Here is an 11,433-nt window from a genome sequence, read left to right on the forward strand (position 1 = left end):
GTTATTAGGTTTATGGGGCAAACACTTTTTCACACAGGGCTAGACTGGTTTGAACATTTTTTCCCCCTTAAATAAATAAAATTTTAATTTGAAAAGAGATTTTTTTTTATCAGGTTATCGGAAAATTCGGAAATTGGAAAAATATCAGTATGACAAACGAGCAAAAACAAAAGAAATCTGTAGAGGGCAAATACTTTTTCATACCATTGTATATGAGTAAATACACTCTGCTTTTCTCTATGACATAATATAGAAGTAGGCCACACAGTGACTTCATTAGTGTGTGTGCTGAGGCAACCAACTCACTGATCTCTCCTCTCCACTGCCAGGTCATCCTTCGCTGGCAGTTGGCTCCAGGCTTATTAAAATCACATGCTGCACAGGTTGCCTCATCTACCATGGCAGATGGCTGGAAAAGAAAAGTAGAAAAAAACAAATTTTGTGGCAGAAGACACCATAATCTGTTTCACCAGTGCATGGTAAAATCCATGGATGAGAATTACTGATCTACTCATTATAATACATTGTACCTTACAAAATGTGCACATCCCTCATATTTTATCATGTCCTTTTACTGGAAAACATAAGATATGACAACTAAATATGACACAACGTACAGTAGTGAGTGTACAGCTTGTAAAACAGTGTAAATTTGCTGTGAGCTCAAAGTAAGTAAACTTAGCCATTAAAGGATAAACTGCTGGGAACAAAAATAAGTGCACCCCCCCAAGTGAAAGTGGACAAATTGTGCCAACTCTTCCTTGCTACCAGTCAAGCATGGTGGTGATAGCATCATGGTCTGAGTCTGTATGAGTGCCTCTGAGGGATGAAATTGAACATGCACTATGACATCCTAAAGCAGAGCATGATCCCCTACCTCACCTTTTGTTAGATACAGCAGAGCTCTATCCGGACAGGATTAGTTTCTCAGGGGGACGTCTGTGAAAAATATTTCAAACTTCTACTCAGTGATAAAACTCTTGCATCCGGACTGCAATTGAAAAAACAGGAGGACCAGTTTTTTTTTCTTTTTTTTTTTTCTTTCTCGGTCACATGATCTCAGGTTTTGCACAAAGAGCGTGATGGTGACGTCCAAGATCTCTAAAAGACACTGCATCAGAGAAGAGACACTGACTCTTATTTTGGTTTGGGAAGAAGCCAAGAAGCTATCTGCGATGTTGGTTCAGCTCCTCTATTTCCACTTGCTGTTATGTTTATATGGATCTTTATGGAAACGTGCGCACAAACTGTAATTACGGTGCGCGGCAGTGGACAAATAGCCATTTTATTAAACACGAGGTGACGAAACTCAGAGATGTGCATCCGGACGGGACTAAAATGACCAGCGAAAAACAGTAGATAATTCAGACAGTAATTTTCTTAGAGGACTTTTGATATATTACATATATATATATATATATATATATATATATATATATATATATATATATATATATATACATATATATATATATATGTATGTATATATATATATATATATATATATATATATATATATATATATACATATATGTATATATATATATATATATATATATATATATACATATATGTATATATATATATATATATATATATATATATATATATATATATATATATATATATATATATATATATATAAAAAAAAAAAAAAAAACCCACACACACCTACATGGTCGTTCTCGATGGGAATAAAATCACAAAGGACCCACATAAAAGGGAAGATTACCCCAAATCCCCCTGAGAAACGATTCCCATCCGGATAGAGTTTTAGTCAGTTTTACCTTGTTTACGTAGCTCATTTATTGTCTATGTTTCTTACCTGCAGTCTGTTGGTGAGAATGATGTTGGGGTACATTGCCCCAACGTCCAGATGGTAAATAAGAGGGCACTCAATCCTATTTGGTACTTCCTTCAGGGAGATCAGCTTCTTCTTGATCTCATCGCAAACCTGAGAACAAAAGCAAATGGGAAAATTGAGCAGAAATTGTATAACTAGCTATTTAACTTTACTATTGACCAGGCAAGCTATTGTATTTAGTTATATTTCAATTAATCTAATCGATATTGTCTAAACACACATACCTCATTGAAATTTGTGACCTGCTCTAGAGGAATATTTTCTTCTTCCTCAACTGCGTGACGAAGAGTCCTTTCAACCCTCTGAAGCAGGAAGTCGAAGGCTGCAGGGTTCTGTTGACAGACGATGACAACCAATAGAAATTAAAATTTGAAATATTTTAAAGAACAGTGCCAGTCTTTCCACTCAAGTTTTTATTTCTTACATTAAATTTACTTTGGGAACAAAAAGCTAAGCAGAACGGAACAAAAGACAGCAGTGGAAGCATACCATTTTGAAACGGCAGGGGATGTCACTGCGGAAGACTCCAGACTCCAGGGCCTCGACGTGACCTCCCACATAGGTCTCAGAGTCTAAAACATGACCGTCATCTGTGAGTTTATTGAACACTTGCTCCTGCTTATTGGGGAAAACAATGTTGGCATGGAAAGCCTGCACCATCAATAACGCCTCGCACAGCGTCCCTGAACCTTTGCGCAATACCTGAGGGGGAAAGAAAAAAAAAATATATATAAAAAAGCACAACATGTCACACAGAGAGAACAATAACGGTGCATTTACACTGCTCCATCGCGTCAACGCACATGGTCAGACTGCCCCCCTCCAACTGGTCATATGTGGGCGTGACATAGGCGTTCCCTGCGTCGTCCAATTAAATCATTCTAATAAATTTAAATGCTTTTATACAAGCTATTATTTTTTATGAATTAAAAATATATAAATGTGTATTAATAAATATAAATGTTCGATTGAGCTTTATTACACTGTCTAGTGAACAGAATATAGGCTAACAAAAGCAAATCTATCCAATTAAATTATATATTAATATTTTAAAAACCCACTAGAGACCCCAACAATCTCTGCAGAAAGTGTTAAAATTATATATTTTATACCCATTTACCCCTCACTTTAGCAGAGCCAATTGACCCACCCACTCACGCACTACATCTCCCCATTTCTTGCTATGCTCTTAAAACAATACAGCGGCCAATGCAGCATCAATAGACAGCCAGCATGTTCAGAGGAAAGCACCGAATCCCCTGCTCTGATATATCAGCCAACAGATGCCTGTGCTGGCCAGCACCATATTGAGAGCATCCTGAGCAGCTGCATCACTGCCTGGTTTGGGACCTGCACCGTCTCTGACCGCAAGACCCTCCAGCGTATTGTGAGGACAGCTGAGAGGATCATCGGCGTCTCTCTCCCCTCCATCACGGACATCTACACCACCCGCAGCATCCGCAAAGCAACCAGCATTGTGAATGACCCCACCCATCCTTCACACGAACTGTTCTCCCTCCTGCCTTCGGGAAGAAGGTACCGCAGCATCCGGTCCAGCACGACCAGATTCTGCAACAGCTTCTACCCCCAAGCCATCAGACTCCTCAACTGCAGAGACTGAACTGATGGTTTTTCTGTACATGCACACACACTCTTACCCGACTTACCCCAGAAAATGGAAAGCACTAAAAACCCTACTACCTCACTGGACTCTATTGTACACTGTGTAATAGAGGTAATTACTACCTCACTGGTCTTTTTTGCACACTTTTTGCACACTGCATAATTTGCACACTGTCTTGTTATTTATTATTCTTTGTCTGTATTGTGTTGTATTGTCTGTCTGCACTTTTGTACTGTTGCACTAATGTTCTGTCTACACTGTGTTTATGTGCACCATGGTCCCTGGAGGAACGTTGTTTCGTTTCACTGTGTACTCTGTATATAGCTGAAATGACAATAAAAACCACTTTGACTTTGACTATTGAAAGCAATGAGGCAAGAGGGCGCCATCTACCCATGGCCAACTGTGTTCTCTCAGTCTTACAAATTATATTTCTAATAATAATAATAAAAATTGTTTTTATAATTTACATAAAGTCTAGAGTAAAGTCTTGCTTGACCATGTTTCTTCAAGTACAAACCTTTCCACATTCTAAAAGGATATGAACATTCTAAATAAATAAGTAAATAAATAAAATAAGTGTGACTTCCACTCAAGAACAATTCTAACAATTGAATGCACATTATAAATTACACACACAAACATATATATTAAAAAGAAACACATTTTAATGATCTGATATTCTCACTGTGGAATTTTCTGACACCACCTACCTCATCCGGCTCCATGGGAATGATGGTGCACAAAGCGAAGATGAATGGATGTACGTATTTCATATACAGGTAGTATGTGGCCACTGCATCCGACACTGAGTAGGTAGCCAATGTCTAAAGACAGATGAAGAATAAAAATACAAAATGTTGATAAGAAGGAGAAAAAGGAGGAGATCCTTATTATGAAATTTACTTATGATGCGATTCATTTTCAATATCATAATTTATGATTTGAGCTTTTTTTTTTTTTTTTTAGTATAGTGTCTACCTGTGGTTCTTCAGTAGCCATTCTGCACATCTCCTCTGGATCCAGCTCCACAGGGTCATAGCTCAGCTTGGCCTTGGCTGCTGCCTTGAGATTATGGCTACCAACTGGCAGGTAACTGTCTCTTTTTACCCATCTAAGAATGTGTGTAACAGAGGGACAATGAATGGTCTGTCACTGAAAGTGTCTCATACTTGTGGATGCTTTTTTGTATTGAACTTCTCCCTTTAATGCTGCTAATCTACATGCAGCTCTTACCTCAGACAGTCCATGTGAATGGCCTGGCTGGCTTTGTATTCACCCTGGTTATCCTTCTGAAAGCCAATCTCCTGGTGCATGCTGAGGCCATGGATGGCAGCACGTGTCTCCACAAACGGCCTAACAGAAGGAAAAACGGTTAGATATTATTTTCACTGAGGTTAAAAAAAAAAATACTCTGTATACTACCCAGATACAAATATTATACTATTTGATATTTTTAATCATACCAGTCAAAAAAGTCCCCGTTGTAGGTCACAAATATGTTAGGTTTGGTTTCCTGAACGTGCTCAAACCATCTCTGGATGAGAGCAGCCTGAAAGTATATAAAACAAAAAAAGAAAAACATGTCTTGTTAGTAAATTATCTAAAAGCAAGCAGCATCTGGTGATAGAACTGCATTCAGATTTCATTCTCTCGTTTACCTCATCAGCTTCATTAAACACAGTAAAGGGTCCCTCGTACTCTGGCTTAGGGGTGAACTCAAAATCCTCAATATCCTCAGAGACAATCTCCCTGTTTGTGATCAGGAAACCCTATCAGAGGACAAAACAAGCAAGTGAGACACTTAATTCAGTGCGAAGATTTCCTTTAAGGGAAGGTTTAACATTAAAAAACTAGGGGTGTCATGATTCTCCAAATCCTTGATTCGATTTTATTTCCGATTTTAGGATCCCGATTCGATTCGATTCTCGATTTTCTTTTGTTTACAGCAGAGAGGACTATGCCAGTTTTAGATTAGTCTTTGGTCAGTCATTGGTTTGATTCATCAAATTTACAATATCTTATTTCAAAAGGTGGGCTTGATATAAGTGATGCAAAGTGATACAAGTGATCTGTAATACACCACATTGAGTGATCTGTAATACACCACATTAGGCTCTAATGGTCAAATTTAAATAATTTAATTAAGATATATATGTAATGCCATCTAGTGGCTTTTTTGGGAGCAGCAGTGTGCGTTATTAAAACAGCAATGTGCAACATAACAAAATAAATAATAAAAAAAATACAGGAACAGTCATGTAAAAAATAATAGAACAATTAGAGACTTAACAAACTGAACTCTATCCTACTATTAACAGTTATATAATAACAGTTAAACATGAAAAATAAGACTCCCTGAGAATTACATGTTTTTTTCTTTAATAAAGATATATTATTAACTTTATCTGAGAGAAAGATGCTCCTTAAGGTACCGAAACTATTAACATATTTGAAGCTAGACAAAATAATTGTTCTTTTTATATTTTATATAGTTTTTTCTTTAAGAAGATGAGAATGTCCACATTCTCTGGAGAAAGGGCTGCTCTTTGAGCATTCACAATGTCTGCGCTGCGCCATTTGCCTAGCATGCTGCGCCATTTGCCTAGCATGCTGCGCCATTTGCCTAGCATGCTGCGCCATTTGCCTAGCATGCTGCGCCATTTGCCTAGCATGCTGCGCCATTTGCCTAGCATGCTGCGCCATTTGCCTAGCATGCTGCGCCATTTGCGAGGCTCGAGACCATGACATAATTTCGATCGATTTCAATAAAATATCGAAATTGTGACACCCCTATAAAAAAAACGTATTTCTAAATTCATTCTTTTTTTTTCCCCCCTTAATCTCCTTTCATATGAATCCCCCCATCTCAATGACCACAAAGACTTCTTTATGATCTGCCTTAGTTCTCGGATCAACTTAAGAGCCCTACACAACACTTAGTGAAGATCACTTACCTGCCCATCAATCATATAGGAGATCATCATAATCTGGTCTGTTTCTGCATCAGGGAACTTAAGAGGGAGCTTTGTGGTCTCAATATCAAATGCCAATACAACAGGATCCTGTAAAAGAGAAGCTATACAATCAATACATAAACTGCATTCGATGAATTTTGTGTTTTAAGCGGACTACTCTGACTATTACACATAAGCTCAATATATTGAATAGAATATTTTACTTTTAAAAATCAAAACTGCCACCTTACAGAAATACCTGTAACTTTATTTCGTAATGGGTACAGTACTGTAGTAGTGATACTAGTACTTACAGGTCTTTCAACAAGATCATCCCTACGCACAATCTCAGGAGGGTATGCACTGCCTCTGTACCGCACGTTATACCAGTGAGCCTGAAATCAAACAAGGTTAGTTTAAATCAACATCAAATCTAAATACTGGAGACAAAGTTAACTAATTTAAACCTGTCAGCACAATATTAACACCTAGCTCCACTAGAAAACTTCGTAGCACAGTGCAAAACATGGATGGGATGAGACCACACATGCAAATGTGTTCTATACAACATAATTCTTAATTATGAATCTGTGGAGTGTGTTCTTACCACATGGATCTTGAGGTCAATGGACAGCCTTACATGGTAAGGTACATCATACTCCCTCATATCCACAATGTTGTCTAGCTGGTCAGACATTTTCTTTGATGTACCATCTTCATCAGCTGTCATCACATTCCCACCTGCGAGTACACTACAACACAAATCACCAAAGGTGAACATCTTATATAATCAGAACATTCTGATTAAATATTGTGCAATTTGTGTAATCATATTGTTTCAATTCAGGTTACATTTGCATGAAAATAACATAAAACTGTAATGAGTTTCATATAAAACCATAATAATCAAAGAGAATGGCAATTATTATGTGTAATTTCTAAATTGGGATGTATGAAAAATACCTGCACAGCATGCTGGTGTAGGCATCATTAGATTTCTCTCTCTCCCTGTTTTTTCTAACGGCAGGTGAAATCTCTCGCTTCACTTTGATTAGGTCGTCCACTGTGTTAAAGGACAGTTTGATGTAGTTCCTCTTCAGACCCACCAGGTGGTTCGGCTGGAATAAACAACAGCATATTAAAACAATACTAAAATGAAAGTAACATAATATAAATAGAGAGAAATTTCTGAATTTATAAGCACATAAAAGGTTTGAAAGACTGACAGACAATCTGATATGCAACAGAGTTACAATGATGGGTGTAAGAAAATATCAATATCCTCGAGAATCACAAAAATATTTTGTAATACTGTATCGTTTCTTAAAAAACAGCAATATTTTTAAAGAATAGTTCACATGCAAAGATTGCTGTCAGCCTCTAGACATCAGTGCTTAATTCTTAAGATGCCACTGTTCTTACTGAATAAAAAAAAGTTTAATAAAACCCAATAAAAGCCATCACATATCTTTGCACACAGTATTACAATTAACATGCTGTGTCATAAAAATTAAAAAAGGCTAAATAAATTATGTAAAAATGTAATGTGTCTCATTACCAGATCTAGATCCTCTTTGGGCACAATCTCCAGTTTTGCCACCTTTCCTTGGTACTTCTTTGACAAGTAGGAGACGACTTCTCTCTCACAGTTCTACAGAATTTACAGAAAATAAAGAGGTCACATTGGAAAAACCCTACTTTATATGTTGTACTAAATGTTTGTAGATACATTTTTATTCTTACCTTTTTAGTGGCTATGTAGAAGTATGGCTTAAAGGGTAAAGCCACCTACAAAAATAAACAGTGAATGTTAAAGGATGAAATAGAGAGGGAAACAAATTAACCAAACCATCAACTGCTGATTTAGTAACATTATTCCTAACCTTGAATCTGCTGCCATCTTCCTGAATGAAGTAATAATCCACAGCACTGATCATCCTCTTGTCATCATCCAAAATCTCCGTCTGGCAGAAGTGAGATATCACAGGAGTTACTGAGAGCAGTGAAAACTCTACAGATTGCTTTATTAGGTGCTTAGTGTTATGATGTTTTCATGAATTTGGGTTAATTATTTCTTATACATTCTTAATTTGTATTAAATGAACAGACATTTAACAGAGTATTATTATTATTATTATTGTGTATATGACCCTTTTGACCACGTACCGGATGCATGTTGATCAGCCATCCAGTTTTTTCTCCAGGCTCCTTCATTCGCTCAAATCCGAAGCGTGTGTCCATTCCATCAGTAAACTGACTTCGTTCAAGCCGCTTGACGGCAGACATGCCGGGTCCATCATCCCTTTAGGCAAAACAATTCATTACATTAGCACATTTTTAATAAACAGTAGCTGTAGTGATATTATAACACAGTGGAAGCGGCTGGGAACAACAGCAACTCGCTTTATCAGTGTCAAATCAGAGTATCAGGTATAAAAGAGCATCAGTGTTACTTGTAGTGTATCTTCCTTTGGTCAAGTTCTGTCATATTTTTCTTTTTGCCTTGGATGTCTTGAGTGACTTTATGTTTTGAAATTTATTTTAACGTGTCTGAATTACTAAAATACAAGTAAAATATACAGACCTTTCACAATAACAATTTATTATTGCGATATACAATATCATAGAATATTTTTTTTGTAATTAATCATAGCTTAAAAAAAAGTATATATCAAAACCCACCACATATCTTTGGATACAAAATCACAATCAATATGCTGCATCATGCACATATAATAAGACAAAATGAATGAGGGAAAATTTTTAATGGGTCTCATTACCAAATCTAGATCCTCTTTAGGCACAATATCCAGGTTTCACGATTATACAGTGTTAAAATATTGACTATTCAGTAGAGGTGGGCGATATGGCTCTAAAATAATATCACGATATTTCAGGGTATTGTTTGCGATAACGATGTACTTGGCGATATAGGAAAACTAAAATAATTCATTCATTTCAGGAATATAGTATAATAGAATAACATAATAATCATAATGTGGGAAAATAAATAATATAGCATAAAATAATATAATGCAACAAATAATATTGCAGAATATTTAGTGCATGCATATAAACTGCAAACAAACAATTATACAATAAATACACCTAAAGCTTCACAGTAAATAATAGACTACTTTTAAAACAAAACAAGGCCTATTATCACAATATGGATTTTTAATATCATGATATTTCTGTGTCACGATATAATATTGCCCACCTCTACTATACAGAACACACATATTTATTATGAACACCCAGCTCTGCTGATTTAATATCAGAACTTACACTCTACATTTAAGCTTTTGGATTTAATATCAGACAATAATTAACCCAAAAAAAAGATTAATCTAAACACACATTATCTAATAAGTTTCACAGCAGTTCTGTTCTGCACTCAGCAACGTCTTAGTGATTTTACATATGTCTCCATACCAGATATTTAATTAGTGACAATACTTAACCTACCTAACCTAGTTTAAAACCAAGGTAGCTCTCACTTTAAGCTTTACATTTTAAAATCAGACTGTAATTATCCCCTAAAATAGAAGATAACACCAAACACACGTTAAATATATTTACTGCAGCTTTGTTTTATACACTCAGCAACATTTTAGGCCTGATATTTCTTTCCATTCTCAGGTTATATTCTGGTTACTCCTCCTCCTACTGCTGCTGTTAGTTGTCAGTGTTGTGAGAACTTACTGCTGGTTGTCTTGGTCTCCTCCATCCCGGTCTACTCTGAATCTTCCACTGTTCTGTAGAACCATCCTGAATTAAGCTACTAACCGCTGGCTAGTAAGTTAACTAGTAAACAATCTGAGTACAGAGGCTCTATAGAGCTTAAGGTGTCTGGAAAGGTTAGCTAGCTAGCTAAGCTAGTTAAGCTAAACCCCCGCTAGCTAACTAACCACTACTCTTGTCATCCAGCGCTAGCACAGCTAGCTATCGTAACTACTTACAAACATATATAAGCGATTTACATTCAATTCTCTCTATTTTCTCAGCCAACACAACTATATATCACATCTCCGTAACAAGTAGAGTGTGCCGGTTGGCGTTAAAGCGCATATAAAATAGAGTTTCTTGAAATTTTTCTCTAATATTCGCGGCTATTTTTACTGTTTTCCCCAGTCTGAGTTTGGCGGGTTTTTGCCCTACTTGCCGCGAGAGCCCATCAGCTTCCGCGCGCACGGCTCCGCCCCTTGATGCCTGTTGACCAATCGGGGCACAGATTGGCACATGGAAGCTCCTGGATCGCGTCCCAAATGGCTATACACCCTATGTAGGGCACTAGAAATTGACAGCTGCTGCACTCAACTAAGTAGTGAACTTATATGCAGTATATATGGAGCATTGTTGCTATTTGGGATTGGTCCTTGGTGCATTTTAGAAATCATTTTTTTGCTAAAAAAAAAAAAAAAAAAGCATTGCTCCTGAACTAATGACTATGGAAGCCCATTTCCGCCACCTGAAGAAAAAAAACGTCCTCAACTAAGTCATAATTATGAGATAGAAAAGTCATAATTATGGGATAGTAAGTCATAATTATGAGATAGTAAGTCATAATTATGAGATACTAAGTCATAATTGTGAGATAGTAAGTCATAATTATGAGATAAAAAAGTCATAATTATGAGATACTAAGTCATAATTATGAGATAGAAAGTCATAATTATGAGATACTAAGTCATAATTATGAGATAGAAAGTCATAATTATGAGATAGAAAGTCATAATTATGAGATGACTTTTTATCTCATAATTATGACTTTCTATCTCATAATTATGACTTTCTATCTCATAATTATGACTTACTATCTCATAATTATGACTTACTATCTCATAATTATGACTTTCTATCTCATAATTATGACTTACTATCTAATAATTATGACTTTTTTATCTCATAATTATGACTTACTATCTCATAATTATGACTTAGTTGAGGACGTTTTTTTTTTCTTCAGGTGGCGGAAATGGAATAAA

General features: G+C 36.2%; 1 protein-coding gene across 1 annotated transcript in view; it reads right to left on the reverse strand.

The window, feature by feature from the left end:
* The window catches only part of pole (polymerase (DNA directed), epsilon), a 32,272-nt gene extending 21,682 nt beyond the window's left edge, over nt 1–10,590 (reverse strand). The window contains exons 1-18 of the mRNA XM_007229409.4: nt 10,151–10,590; nt 8,612–8,747; nt 8,329–8,409; nt 8,189–8,233; nt 8,004–8,096; nt 7,409–7,563; nt 7,053–7,197; nt 6,760–6,840; nt 6,446–6,553; nt 5,150–5,260; nt 4,955–5,040; nt 4,725–4,844; nt 4,470–4,602; nt 4,202–4,315; nt 2,354–2,566; nt 2,089–2,196; nt 1,826–1,954; nt 307–409 (exon numbers count right to left, since the gene is read on the reverse strand). Of these exons, the coding sequence (XP_007229471.3) occupies nt 307–409; nt 1,826–1,954; nt 2,089–2,196; nt 2,354–2,566; nt 4,202–4,315; nt 4,470–4,602; nt 4,725–4,844; nt 4,955–5,040; nt 5,150–5,260; nt 6,446–6,553; nt 6,760–6,840; nt 7,053–7,197; nt 7,409–7,563; nt 8,004–8,096; nt 8,189–8,233; nt 8,329–8,409; nt 8,612–8,747; nt 10,151–10,215 (2,026 nt within the window). The 5' untranslated portion in view covers nt 10,216–10,590. The remainder of the gene's footprint in view (nt 1–306; nt 410–1,825; nt 1,955–2,088; nt 2,197–2,353; nt 2,567–4,201; nt 4,316–4,469; nt 4,603–4,724; nt 4,845–4,954; nt 5,041–5,149; nt 5,261–6,445; nt 6,554–6,759; nt 6,841–7,052; nt 7,198–7,408; nt 7,564–8,003; nt 8,097–8,188; nt 8,234–8,328; nt 8,410–8,611; nt 8,748–10,150) is intronic.
* Nucleotides 10,591–11,433: the final 843 nt, after the last annotated feature.

Source organism: Astyanax mexicanus, chromosome 22, assembly GCF_023375975.1.
Source record: "Astyanax mexicanus isolate ESR-SI-001 chromosome 22, AstMex3_surface, whole genome shotgun sequence".
NCBI lineage: Eukaryota > Metazoa > Chordata > Actinopteri > Characiformes > Acestrorhamphidae > Astyanax > Astyanax mexicanus.